The 14856-nt window shown below is 42.0% G+C and overlaps 1 protein-coding gene across 1 annotated transcript; it reads left to right on the top strand.

Annotated features, from left to right (window-relative positions):
* The first annotated feature begins 47 nt into the window (after positions 1-47).
* Positions 48-13182, top strand: C15H9orf57 (chromosome 15 C9orf57 homolog). Its single transcript, XM_050760937.1, has 4 exons — positions 48-291; positions 1399-1507; positions 7981-8103; positions 12153-13182. Exons 2-4 carry the CDS (start codon positions 1459-1461, stop codon positions 12275-12277), a joined length of 297 nt encoding a protein of 98 aa, XP_050616894.1. The 5' UTR covers positions 48-291; positions 1399-1458; the 3' UTR covers positions 12278-13182.
* The last annotated feature ends 1674 nt before the right edge of the window (positions 13183-14856 follow it).

Raw genomic sequence — 14856 nt, 5'->3', positions numbered from 1 at the left:
GGAATCTTTAGCCAAATTTACAGTTAGTTTAACTACTGACCAACTTAGTCTTATTATATTAATTTCATGAGTAAGGAAATTAAGTTCCAAACAGATCAGAGTGTTCAAGTGAAAAAATATTTGCATTTACTCAGTCAATTTTTACTGTTTAAACCGTTTGGAATCTAGTGGATCAGAGTGTTGCTTTCCGTTGTAACAGACTTCATCACATCAGAAATCGTACTCGTTTTCATCCTTTTAAGGAAGTTCAGACCCAGGAAAATTTCCATAGTACCTTAATGAAAAAGATAGGTAGGTCATAAATAACTGAAATATTATACTTTACCCAATCTTACAATTTCTTCCCTTCATTTTAATAAGTATTAACTATCATTAACTATCACATGCTTTTCCCTCATAAATATGGTCTTTTGCAGTGAAAGTATTATTAATAATTCATAGGCCGGGCATGGTGGCTCACACCTGTAATCCCAGCACTTTGGGAGGCCACAGTGGGCAGATCACGAGGTCAGGAGATCAAGACCATCCTGGCCAACATGGTGAAACCCTGTCTCCACTAGAAATACAAAAATAAGCCGGGTGTTGTGGCACGCTCCTGTAATCCCCAGCTACTGGGAGGCTGAGGCAGGAGAATCGCTTGAACCTGGGAGGCCAAAGTTGCAGTGAGCCGTGATCATGCCATTGCACTCCAGTCTGGCAACAGAGTGAGAGTACATCTCAATAATAATAATAATAATAATAATTCATAAAGAAGCATGAATATGTGTATTTTCCTTTTGGCCAATAGTTAAAAGGATTTCTAACAGGATATTATTCTAGAAACACCATCTATTTCACTTCATATTTTTGTATAAAACCATTATAATTCTGAGGAAAAAGTGAAGAGAGAAGGTGATATTTGGTAATAAGATAACTTAAAATGTTCTGGAACTAGAAGTTTTATGACTTTCTTTTTTTTTTTTTTCTAACAGTCTCGCTCTGTCCCCCAGGCTGGAGCGCAGTAGCCTGATCTCAGCTCACTGCAACCTTCGCATCCTGGGTTCAAGCGATTCTTGTGCCTCAACCCCCCAAGTAGCTGGGATTACAGGCATCCACCACCACACCTGGCTAATTTTTGTATTTTTAGTAGAGACAGGGTTTCACCATGTTGGACCGGCTGGTCTTGAACCCCCTACCTCAGGCGATCCACCCACCTTGGCCTCCCAAAGGGTTGGGATTACAAACGTGAGCCACTGCGCCCAGCCATATGGTGAATTTTTTATAAAGACAGGTACCTTATTTTTCCTCCTTCACAAAATAAACTTATTTATATTGTTTTAATGAAATTAATAAAACTTAACCAGTCCTTTCCCTTTTTAAAATAGCTAACATAAATGTGTAACTTTATTGCTTCCCCAGAAAAGATTTAACAGTGGGACGTGTCTTTCCTTTCATCTCCTTTTCGCCTTGGAAATCAGAATGAGAAGGATTGTCTTTGCTGGTGTGATCTTATTCTGCCTCTTAGGTGGTAAGTCGTTAGGAAAGCATAAGTTAAAAGAAAAGAAAATGATTAAGAAATTGTAGAATTGCCATATGACTCAGTGGAGAGTGACCTTAAATAAGGGAATCTGAAAAGTACTGCCGTAGAAGCCACCTTCTCTTGCTCTTTCCTCTAAACGTACTCTTGGTAACCACCTTCTGACTCTAACAGACTGCCTGCTAACCTCTGGGTTCAATCTCTGGGCGCTTATAACATGGCCTGAGTAAGCACTCGATTAATAATAAGAGCTCACATTTATTGAGCACTTATATATTCAGGTTCTGTTCTAAACATTTCATTAGTATTATTAATAATTCATTTAATTCTCATGCTCTTTAAGTTAGGTGCTGTTATTTCTCATTTTATAGGTGAGAAAATTGAGCTGAGAGGTGGCGGACCACACATTGCTATTAATATCACTAAGCTAGAACTAACCAAACTGGTCCAGAAGCCCTTATAAGCGGGGCAAAGTAAGTGAATTAATCATAACAAAAGAAGTGTAGATAGGGGCCTGCTAGCACTTTCCCTTTTATAAGTGCTTTTTTCCACCAATTCTCACATTCCTCCATAGAGAGAGGAACCACATAAGGAGATAACAGGGAGTTTTCAAATTCCTTTTAGAGAATTCTTAAGGCCTTTCAAACTAGGTAGATGTTCACAATGGTAACAGACATGTGCAAGCGCCATCATGGGAATTCTCCCTCAATGAGGTGGTGAGATGGTAATGAACACAGATGCTCTACATGGCGCCCAGAAGTTAACAGAGCAGTCTCTTAGAGTGAGAGGGTGGCAGAGGAAGGAGGACGATAAGGTGGCTTCTACACCAGTGCTTTACAAATTTAACGTGGGTACGAGTCACCTGGGATCTTGTTAAAGTGAGTCTGATGCAGTAGGTCCGAGGTGAGGCCTGAGCTTCTGCATTTCCAACAAGCTCTCACGTGATGCTGATGCTGTTGTCTGGAGACCACACCAGTAGGAAGAATCTACAGGGCATCCCAGCAATAAATACGATTGCAATATGACTGATGATGGTTCCACACTTACAGTTTTTCAGCTTTACGATGGTGCAAAAGTGATATGCCTTCAATAGAAATCATACTTCGAGTGCCTATACAATCATTCCGCTTTTCACTTTCAGTACAGTATTCAATAAATTAAATGAGATATTCAACACTTTATTATAAAATAGGCTTTTTGTTCGATGATTTTGCCCAAGTGTGTACTAATTTAAGTGGCATGTTTAAGGTGGGCTGTGACATTTGGCAGGTTAGGTGTATTAAATGCATTTTTGACAAGATATTTTCAAGGCCGGGCACGGCAGCTCACGCCTGTAATCCCAGCACTTTGGGAGGCCAAGGCAGGCGGATCACGAGGTCAGGAGATCGAGACCATCCTGGCTAACACAATGAAACCCCATCTCTACTAAAAATACAAAAAAAAAAAAAGAAAAGAAAAGAAAAAAAAAGAAAAAAAAAAAAAACGGCATTGTGGCAGGCACCTGTAGTCCCAGCTACTCGGGAGGCTGAGGCAGGAGAATGGCATGAACCCGGGAGGCGGAGCTTGCAGTGAACCAAGATCACATCACTGCACTCCAGCCTGAGCGACAGTGCGAGACTCCGTCTCAAAAAAAAAAAAAAAAAAAAAAAAAAAAAAAAGATATTTTCAAGTGTATCTGGACGTAACTCCATCATAAGGGGAGGAGCATGTGTATTGAGACTTGGAGACTTGATATCAAATACTGGGGTCACCAACTCACATTCATAAAGTTTCTGGCCACCTAATATAAATGAGGGAAGCCAGCTAGCTACACAAGAGGAAAAGCTCTTCTAAGGAAGGGCAGCTGGTATGCAGCTGCAGATGTTTGCTGCCACAGAGAAAGCAGAGCCCAAGATTGCCAAATCTCCTGATTCTTCAGGAGAAGCCAGAATCTCAGATTCTTAGGAGAACTCTCCCGATTTTTAAATGTTGACAACTAACACAATTTTTGAAAACTCTATGCAAGTTAAACACACCACATCTGGAACACAAGTCTCTGGCCTCTGCTTCCCACACTACCCTCATTACTAAATACAGTGCACCATAGAGTTCTGATTACCCCTTGCAGAGAGGGCAGCAAGAAATTCAAATTGTACAGCTTAGGTCTCTGCTGCATTTGAAGTCCTCATACTGTTCTCCTATAAAGAATGTGGAAGGAAGCATATGTATAGATGAAAAATCATAAGAAAACATCTTGTGTCTTGGGTGTCATGAGAAAATAATTCAGGGGTTGCATTAATTTTGCTGGACACAAGAAAGAGGTATGGGCAAAAGAAGAAAATTCAGCATAAAGAGAAATTTTGTTGTTGGTACTTACCTGGTTTGCAGGACTGCCCATGAAGTAAGGGGTGGTTATTTTAAAGGATCACATCATCATGATTTATAAGTTTAAATATATGTATATATGAATTATAGGCCGGGTGCAGTGGCTTATGTCTGTAATCTCAACACTTTGGGAGGGCCAAGGGGAGTGGATCACCTGAGGTCAGGAGTTCAAGACCAGCCTGGCCAACATGGTGAAACCCCATCTCTACTAAAAAATACAAAAATTAGCCAGGAATGGTGGCATGCGCCTGTAATCCTGGCTACTCAGGAGGCTGAGACAGGAGAATCTCTTGAACCCATGAGGCAGAGGTTTCAGAGAGCAGAAATTGCGCCACTGTAGTCCAGCCTGGGCAACAGAGTGAGGCTCCATCTCCTCCCCACCACCCCCTCAACATATATATACACACACACATACACATATATATGAATTACAGTATGCATTTAAATAATTATGTATATAATAGATCTTTGTCAGCTAATAAAGTAATAAAGAGAATAGCACACTTCAGAATTAAACACTTAAGGAAATAATTCATTTTACATTTAACCTGAAGCATTAAACTTAGTTGCCAAATTGGAATATATTATGTAGTAGATATGTTAATAAAATCAACAGTAAATGTTCAAACCAAAGGAGACTGGAAGAAAGAAAATGGGATCCAGGAACATATTTGTAAGTAAACAGAAAACTGAACAATGACAGCAAAAAGGCCTAGAAGTTAAGGCATCATCTTCAGCCATAGTGAAGCATGTCAGGGTCAAGGTTTCAGGAAGGAGAAGGCTATGGTTGTTGGGTGTGGAATCAGAAAGAGAGACCGTCTGAGAGGAGGAGAGAGAAACTGCAACAGATCTCACCAAGGAAAACAGTCCAGGGGCCTTGGGCAAGAAGGACACTGATCCGATATCACATGAGCTCTCCGCCTCAGGGGGCCTCTTGCACCAAAAGTCTGAGTAACGTGATGAGTATCTAAGGGCAAGTTGTGAGATTGAGTGATCATAAATTCAGGAGGAAAACTTACTCCAGGATGACCTGAAGAAACAGCAAGCCTAGTATTCCAGGCAGGCAATTGATCCTGATCCAAGAAGAGCCAAGACCTCCAGTATGAAGAGGGTGACCAGAAAGTTTGGGATATGCAAAAGGTAGGGAGCTCCAAGGAGGTAGTGTGCTTGCTGAGAATAGGGACTTAGATTCCAACAGACTATTTTTCACTCTCTCTCCCACTTACCCAAGGTATTAAAGCCTAAGTTTTCTTTTATGTGAAATGCAGACATCTATAATACCTACCTGAAATGTATAGTTTGGGAAATAATTGGGCTTATGAATGTAAATGGCTTAGTAGAGTCCTTGTTATGTATAAGCTCCATTCTTTAAAAATGTTTATTGATTGGCCAGGCGCAGTGGCTCATGCCTGTAATCCCAGCACTTTGGGAGGCCGAGGCAGGTGGATCAGATCTGAGGTCAGGAGTTCAAGACCAGCCTGACCAACATGGAGAAACCCCATCTCTACTAAAAATACAAAATTAGCTGGGCATGGTGGTGCATGCCTGTAATCCTAGCTACTCGGGAGGCTGAGGCAGGAGAATTGTTTGAACCCGGGAGGCACAGGTTGCGGTGAGCCAAGATCATGCCATTGTACTCCAGCCTGGGCAACAAGAGCAAAACTCTGTTTCAAAAAAAAAAGGCCGGGCGCGGTGGCTCAAGCCTGTAATCCCAGCACTTTGGGAGGCCGAGACGGGTGGATCACGAGGTCAGGAGATCAAGACCATCCTAGATAACACAGTGAAACCCCGTCTCTACTAAAAAAAATACAGAAAACTAGCCGGGTGAGGTGGCAGGCGCCTGTAGTCCCAGCTACTTGGGAGGCTGAGGCAGGAGAATGGCGTGAACTCGGGAGGCGGAGCTTGCAGTGAGCTGAGATCCGGCCACTGCACTCCAGCCTGGGCGACAGAGCAAGACTCCGTCTCAAAAAAAAAAAAAAATGTTGATTGATCATTGATTTTGAATGGAAAGTCTGTCATGCTTACTGGCAGAACCAATGTGAAATTTCCCAAATGTCTTTAGATGAGGTTGAGCCTGGGGAAAATCATCAACAAAGGTTAATTAGCCTCATCAGCCAGACTGTTTTCTATTAAAAATGTTCTCCTCTATCTCCCAACATGGCAGAGGGAGATATAAAACACATTGCAGAAAACATCTGGTAAATCCTTCTTTGGGGCCATCAGTGAACAGAGTGACACGGCAGTGGTCATTATATAGTGGAAGATGGAAACTGTGAGCACTCAGAGAAATTCTGGCTCAATTTCAAAAGAATCTTTTAACAATCTGAGCTGTTTTTAATGGTGATCAGTTCTCTATCACTGGCCAAAGCTCCCTGCTTCTGAAAGAAAGATCCCTAAGGCCAGGCGCAATGGCTCACGCTTGTAATCCTAACACTTTAGGAGGCTGAGGTGGGTGGATTGCCTGAGCTCAGGAGTTCGAGACCAGCCTGGGCAACACAGTGAGACCCCATTTCTACTAAAATACAAAAAATTAGCTGGGCGTGGTGGCAGGTGCCTGTAGTCCCAGCTACTTGGGAGGCTGAGGCAGGAGAATTGCTTGAACAGAGGTTGCAGTGAGACGAACGAGATCGCACCACTGCACTCCAGCCTGGGCAAAAGAGTGAGACTCTGTCTCTAAAAAAAAGAAAGATCCCTGAATTGGAAGAATCATAGATTCACAAGCATTGGTCTAGATGTTGAGAACTAAATCATAGCCCCTCAGCTATTTCTCCATATCTAAAATACAAATTATCAAGCCCCACCTTTCATAGATTCTAATTCAGGTTTTGGGGGGCTCTGGGAATCTGTGTGTTTATTTAATCTGCTTAAATAAATCTGATGCACAGTAGCATTTGGAAAACAATCTTCTAGATAATGTCTTCCAACCTTATCAATATTGACCAGTTCAAGAATCTCTGGGCTATTTCTGCATAAACAAAATGAATAACATTTTCGAGCCACTGAGTTTGAGTGTGGAAGATAACCAATATGTAAACATTAATGAAGCAATAAATATTCATGAAGAACTGACTACATATAATGTGCTACCTTAGGCACTGAAATTAAGCCCTAACAGTGAATATGTAGCTGAAATTAAATTTTCTGGTAAAATAAATTTGGTGTGATTTAATTAAGCACTGAGGAACTGAATGAATTTTAACCAGCTGAGTTGTTTAGACCACATGGGCTCCTGTCTGATTACTACAGTTCAAGGTGCTTCCAATTCATAAATATAGTATATGCTTCGAAATTTCCCTCATTAAATTCTCAAAATAAAAAATAATTTTAGCCTGGTGTGGTGGCTCACACCTGTGACCCCAGCACTTTGGGAGTCCGAGGCGGATAGATCACCTGAGGTAGGAGTTTGAGACCAGCCTGACCAATATGGTGAAACCCCGTCTCTACTAAAAATACAAAAAATTAGCTGGGCGTGGTGGCACGCGCCTGTAATCCCAGCTACTCGGGAGGTTGAGGCAGGAGAATCGCTTGAACCCAGGAGGTGGAGGTTGCAGTGAGCCGAGATCACGCCATTGCTCTCTAGCCTGGGCAACAAGAGTGAAATTCCATCTCAAAAATAATAATAATAATAATTTACGTAAGGTTTTAGAATTTTTAAAGTATTGCTTACTTCCTGGGGCACAATGGCCCACACCTGTAATCCCAGCACTTTGGAAGGCTGAAGCAGAGGGACCAGCCTGGGCAACATAGCAAAACCCCGTCTCCCCACTAAACATACAAAAAGCTGGACACGGTGGGTGTGTGCCTGTAGTCCCAGTTACCTGAGAGGCTGAAGTGGGAGGATCACTCACTTGAGCCCGGGAAGCGGAGGTTGCAGTGAGCCGAGATTGCACTACTGCACTCCAGCCTGGGTAACAGGAGTACAACCCTGTCTCAAAAAAAAAAAAAAATATATATATATATATATATATATATGTATACACACACACACATATATAAAGTCAGAAATCATTACTTTATTGTTTTGATTTCTCTTCCTTCCTCTTTTTCTCTCTCATATCTATCACTACTTTCTCCTTATTTTTCTGCCCCTATACTTGGAGATGTTGGAGGTGTGATTTGCAGAGCATGCAATCTTGCAATCCCCTTCCATGGATGTCTTTTAGACTTGGGAACCTGCCAGGCAAAACCTGCTCAGTACTGTAAAAAAGTGGTCCACATTAAAGGTAAGTTTTGACACTTTAAAAATTTTAATTAAAATAAGTACAGGGAAAATGCTTATCACAACAAACTTTCATATGCCAGATGCTACACTAAGGTCTTTACCAGGGCTACATTACACCAACAAAACAATGAAAAGAGCTGGATGGATCTTGTCACTATCCCCATTTTAAAGATGAGAAATCTCAGACATGAACGATTAAGTAATTTGCACGGTTACACAGCTAATGAGTCTTATAGACAAGATTCAAATGTGAGTACTTTGACTCCAGAGCACACATTCCTAATAATCTACATACTGTCTCATTCACACCACTCACGTCCTCACAAAAAAGTAATACACAATTTTCAGAGCCCTTCTAAACTTGGGCCCTGTGCACCAGTTGCATGCCCATGAAGCTGGCCTTCTCTAAAACATAAAAATCCAAATGATGAAACATCGGAAGAAAATACTGGGAAAGATTTTAAGTTTGAAAGAAAGGAGGTTAGCTAGGTATGGTAGCGCACACCTGTAGCAGTCCCAGCTACCGGGGAGGCTAGGTGGGAGGATCACCTGAGCCCAGGACTTTGAGGCCACAGTGAGCTGTGATCACGCCACAGAACTCTAGCCTGAACAGTGGAGTGAGACTATGTCCTGAAAAAAAAAAAAAAAAAAAAGAGAGAGAGAGAGAAAGAAAGAAAGAAAGAAAGAAAGGAAGGAAGAGAAAGAAAGAAAGAAAGAAAGAAAGGAAGAGAAAGAAAGAAAGAAAGAAAGAAAGAAAGAAAGAAAGAAAGAAAGAAAGAAAGAAGAGAGGAAGGAAGAGAAAGAGGAAGGAAGGAAGGAAGGAAGGAAGAAAGGAAGGGAGGGGGGGGGGGAGGGAGGGAGGGAGGGAGGGGGAGGGAGGGGGGGGGGGGGGGGAGGGAGGGAGGGAGGGAGGGAGGGAGGCTCTTTAACATCCAAAATCCAGACCTGGCACAGTGACTCATGCCTATAATCCTAGCACTTTAGAAGGCAGAGGTGGGTGGACTGCTTGACCTCAGGAGTTCAAGACCAACCTGGGCAACATGGAGAAGCCTTGTCTCTACAAAAAAAAAAAAAAAAAATTAGTCGGGCATGGTGGCTCGCACCTGTTTTCCCGGTTACTCAGCATGGAGGCTGAGGCAGGAAACTTGCTTGAGCCCAGGAGGCAGAGGTTACAGTGAGCCAAGATTGAACCACTGCACTCCAGCCTGGGTGACAGAGTAAGACACTGTCAAAAAAAGAAAAAAAAAATCCTAAACCCCAAAGTTGTAAAGGAAATAATGAATACATTTGAATATATGAACATTTTAACATTTATAAAATGTGTGATAATTCCAAAATGTAAAAGATAAGGAATTAACTGGGTAAACATATAAGAAATATAGATAACAGGGAAAAAAAATTAATATTTATCCAGAATAAAAAACTTCAAAAACAATTTTAAAAAGCCCAACAATCAAGAGTAAATACCTTATTAAAGGAAGTATGAAGGCAATTCCCATAAGAATAAATATAAGTAACCTACAAATATAAAAGCCTGCTCAACCTTGTTAGTAAAAATCAAGGAAATGCAAATTATGAAAACAATATAATATTTTTAACCCATCAGATTGGTAAAAAATATGAAAGTTTTATTATATCAGGAGTTAGTGACAGTATGGGAAATGGGAATGCTCATGCATTTTCAATGACAGCTTAGATTGGTTCAGCATCTTTTTAGACAATTTGTGAATTTCCATTAAAATTTTAAATAAACACAGCCTTCGATAAAGCAATTCTATTTCTTGGTATCTACTGCAGAAAAATATTTATATTTAACACATGTATCAAGGTTATCATTGCAGCATTACGTTTAATAGTAAAGTAATATAAATGACCTAAACGGTGTAGGCGCGGTGGCTCATGCCTGTAATCCCAGCACTTTGGGAGGCCGAGGCAGGCACATCACCTGAAGTGGGGAGTTCGAGACCAGTCTGACCAACATGGAGAAATCCCATCTCTACTAAAAATACAAAATTAGCCAGGTGTGGTGGCTGTAATCCCAGCTACCCGGGGAGCTTAGGCAGGAGAATCGCTTGAACACGGGAGGCGGAGGTTGCGGTGAGCCAAGATGGTGCCATTGCACTCCAGCCTGGGCAACAAAAGAGAACGCCATCTGAAAAAAAAAAAAAAAGAAAAAGAAAGAAATGACCTAAATGTTCATCTATAGGGAACTATTCATTAAACTGTGTTATATGCAGGCCTTTGAGTGCTATGCAACACTCAGAATGAACTAGATCCCTTTGTTAACATGGAGGAATCTCTAACACATATTGAGTGGGAAAAAATTCAGTTGCCAATAAGTACGGTCAGTATACCACCGATGAATAAAAATCCACAAAACAATTTTTCTGTGGAATTGGAAGGAAAGAACAAAAATTAGAGGCGATCAAAGTTAGTTTGGAGAGAGGATAAGAGTCATGGGTCACATCGCAAGGTGTTTTGGTATTAAGAGGGTTACTTGAGTTCTGTTCAGTCTTTCTAGTCTAGGTCCCCTCTCTAAGGTCAGTTCTCCTGTCTGCTAGTCACAGCCCGTTCTTCATGGAATGGGAAAGATATCCAGACCCCCTGGGCCCATGAGATGTTGGCTCTTCTCTTCCTGAATGTGGCCAGAGTCATCTAGCCAGACGGACACCAGAATTAGGATTAAAATACTCTATGTATAAGAAAGAGCCTGGAAGCTTATTCAACAAAATATTAACAATAGTTCTTTTTTTTTTTTTTTTTTTTTTTTTTTTTTGAGATGGAGTCTCGCTCTGTCGCCCAGGCTGGAGTGCAGTGGCGCGATCTCAGCTCACTGCAAGCTCCGCCTCCCGGGTTCATGCCATTCTCCTGCCTCAGCCTCCCGAGTAGCTGGGACTACAGGCGCTGCCACCACGCCCGGCTAGTTTTTTGTATTTTTAGTAGAGACGGGGTTTCACCGTGTTAGCCAGGATGGTCTCGATCTCCTGACCTCGTGATCCACCCGCCTCGGCCTCCCAAAGTGCTGGGATTACAGGCGTGAGCCACCGCGCCCGGCCTAACAATAGTTCTTGATGGGTCGAAGGCCTGGAATGACTACAATGTTGGGAAGAGCAGTTTCCTCATTTGGGAATTTTGCCATTTACACTGATGCAAAACAAACAACTGAACTTCATGCTTTTGATAGTTTTATCAATAGGGTTTCTCAACTTTTGCACTATTGACATTTTGGGCAGGTGAATTCTTTGCAGTGGTACTGTAGGATGCACAGCAGCATCGTAGCTTCTACCCACTAGATGCCAAGAGCACCTGCGACCCCACCCTGCCGCCCCTACCAGTTCTGATAATAACAATGTCTCTGGGTATTACCTGATGTCCTGGGAAAGGGAGAGCAAAATCATCCCCAGCTGAGAAACCACTGTTTTGTCCAAGTTTCCAATCATCACGTTTTGCTTTGGGGAATTGCTCCTTTTGTCCTCCTACCTACAACTGAAGCTGGGGTGGTAGACTTACAGGATGTTACTGTCACTTATTTTGTACTTGTGTGCATTTTTTGTATTTTCTACAGTGAACATGCATTACTTCTTTAATCGGGGAAGGAATTAAGTGAGGTTATACATACGCCTCCATTTCTGAGAGGCACTTAACACATCTAAAGGATGCTTCTGTACATTCAGCCCTTTGAAAAACTCAACGACTTGGGTAAAACTGAGGGATGATTATCAGAAAGCTTCAAAACAGCTAGCACTTCAGAAATTCTACATAGTCAATGGCAATTGCATGGCTTTTATAATCTGAATTTGAGAGCTTTTCTGTTTTACGGTTTCAAAGCTTGTGTATGCAATGTACCCAACTACAATAGTCTAAGTGGGAGCTCTTAAAGGTAAAATAATGAAATGAACCATTCTTAATGGTGGACATGCTAGATTCGTATCTTGATAAAACTAAAGTTTTTGCTTAGTATTCTTTTTAACCTAATAGTTATCTGCAGCATCTGAGGCCACATAGGTTGCACCTCCCAAGAAATTTCCTTACCTCTTTTCTTTCTGTCAGGTGGCATTGAATGGTATTCAGTTAAAGGCTGCACACAGAACATAACAGAGTGCTTCAAGAGAACTATCAAACGGCGTGAACTTGTATCTACTCACTGCTGCCGTCGTCCTTTGTGTAATTTCTGAGTCAGTGGCCCATATCTAAAATGCTTGGCAGATCAATCAGTCTCGAAGCCTGACCTGGCTATCACAAAATGATGGCTACTGTCAATTAGCCCGCTTCAGAAACCTCAGACCCTTGTAGATGGAAGGAATTTTGGTCTGAAATTGACTTTGGTTTTCAGTATTCCCGATGCCTCCCCCACCACCTCCAACTCATCTGAGAAATATCCCTTTCAACACCATTTCTCTCCTTTCCTCCTTCTGCTTAATTTACCTTTCTACCACAAGGCTACAAAGAAGTGAAAACGTTAATGATTCTCCAAGTCAAACTACGCACACGTCACCTCTAACTACTTTTATTTCCTCATATAAAATCCTACAAAATATGGTTACAAATGTTTCACAACACGGCAAGTGACCTGAGAATATTCATTTGGTTTCCAAAGCAAACTGCCTTGCTCCTTTGGGGTGGTTTATGGTATAGAAGAAACTGATTTAACATATACTATAGGAAAAAAAAAAATAAGCCATAAATCAGCAAACCAGGCCTCTGAGGAAAGTATGAACCCAAACAGGAAAGGGCTGAGGCAGGTTACGGTAGGGCTGGCCCTTATTTCTTCCATTTCCCTCAGAGTTTATACAAATTTTGAATTTTCCACACCTAACCATGCCTAAATGCTTTGGCTTGTTCAATTCTGGCAGATTAAGCCGTTCAAGGTCAGCAGAGCAGTAAGTTCCCAACCACAGGGAATTTAAAAGGAGTAGGGACGTGCTTTGAACTACATTTCACATTTTGTGATCATTACATCTTCTATTACAATGCCCTACTTTGGCAGCAGGAAGAGTACTGCATTTTACAATTTCATTTAAAACTCTCTTTCTCTGTATTTTCAGAAGTTTGAAAATTCAAAAAATAAATAATAAATGTCAATAAAATCTTGTCTTTTTCTCGGGACTTAGGACCACATTCACATAGTGAGCCCTCAACAAATGCTTCTCTGTAAACTTGGAACAAAAACAAGCATTTTGTTTTAAGTCCAAGAAAGCTAGATTTTTTCCCTTCAGGCCCGTTTCAACTATATTCCTTAGACCATATCTCTGAGACTAAGAGAAGAAAAGTCTCCATCCTGAGACTGAAATCCTGTTCCCCTTATTCTGTCATATTTTGCCATAGCCACATTGATGAAGAGTGGATACCTTAGATCAGCGAATTTCACGAAAATTTAACTTTTCTTTCTCTTAGGTTTTTTATTTAATCTTATTTTGTTTTTTGAGATTGGGTCTTGCTCTGTCACCCAAGCTGGAGTGTAGTGGTGCGATCACAGCTCACTGCAGCCTCAAGCTCTCAAGGCTCAAGTGATCCTCGCACCTCAGCCTCCCGAGTAGCTGGGACTACAGGTGTGCACAACCATGCCCCCACTAATTTTTGCATTTTTTGTAGAGATAGGGTTTCATCATGTTGTTCAGGCTGGTCTTAAACTCCTGGGCTCAGGCAATCCACCCACCTTGGCCTCCCAAAGTGCTGGGGTCACAGGCATGAGCTACCGTGCTGGGCTTTTTTTTTTTTTTAATGTTACCTTATTTACTCAATATCACGGTGGTGGGGAATGACAAGATCACTTACTCCATCACGAACTCCAGAGTGCTTCCCAAGCCTAATTCACAATCCAGGTGATGTATTGAGAGGAGAACTAGGGAGCAGGTGCTACCTTTTTGGTTCACTAAGTACTATAGCTGCTAACCTCGGCAAGTCCCGCCGGCCTCTCTACACCTCATTGTTGGATCACGCCATCTCTTACATTTCCTCAAATTCTAACATTTTATGACTCAACATCAAGTAAGACCTTTTTCTTGTTTTCTTATATTAAAAATAAGACTTGATGCTGAACACAGCCCAAGATACGTCCTGATTAAATGACCATTGTGCACCTGTTACCAAAACACCATGTTTGGTCCAGGTTCTGCTGCTGGACACACAGAAAGCCAATCACTGAGACGAGTATTGCCAAGGAAGAAGGCTTTACCAGGGTGCTGCAGCTGAGGAGATGAGAGCTCAGTCTCAAACCCACCTCCCTGACCCACTAAAACGAAAGGTTTACATAGCAGGGAAGAAATGTAACGACGTGTAAGAAAACAGGAACTAGGGAGGGGCAAATAAGCAGTCATGATGAATGAGGGGTCTGGCATCTCATTGTCAGGACCCTGGTGATCTGGTGAGTTTCAGTTCTTTGATACCCTTTTTCAGAGGTCTGAAGGTCCTTTCCTGAGGAAGGAACTCAGATAAAACAAATGTTTCAAACTTTAAGGCCAGAAGGGTCACTGGGGCGTGGGGGCTCATGCCTGTAATCCCAGCACTTTGGGAGGCCGAGGCAGGCAGATCACGAGGTCAGGAGATCGAGACCATCCTGGCTAACACGGTGAAACCCCGTCTCTACTAAAAACACACAAAAAAATAGCCAGGCGTGGTGGCACGTGCCTGTGGTCCCAGCTACTCAGGAGGCTGAGGCAGGAGAATGGCCTGAACCCAGGAGGTGGAGCTTGCAGTGAGCCGAGATCGTGCCACTGCATTCCAGCCTCAGCGACAGAGTGAGACTCTATCTCAA

The sequence above is a fragment of the Macaca thibetana genome, chromosome 15 (assembly GCF_024542745.1).
Source record: "Macaca thibetana thibetana isolate TM-01 chromosome 15, ASM2454274v1, whole genome shotgun sequence".
NCBI lineage: Eukaryota > Metazoa > Chordata > Mammalia > Primates > Cercopithecidae > Macaca > Macaca thibetana.
Note: the sequence above shows the minus strand (reverse complement) of the source record. Positions and strands in the feature narration are given on the sequence as shown.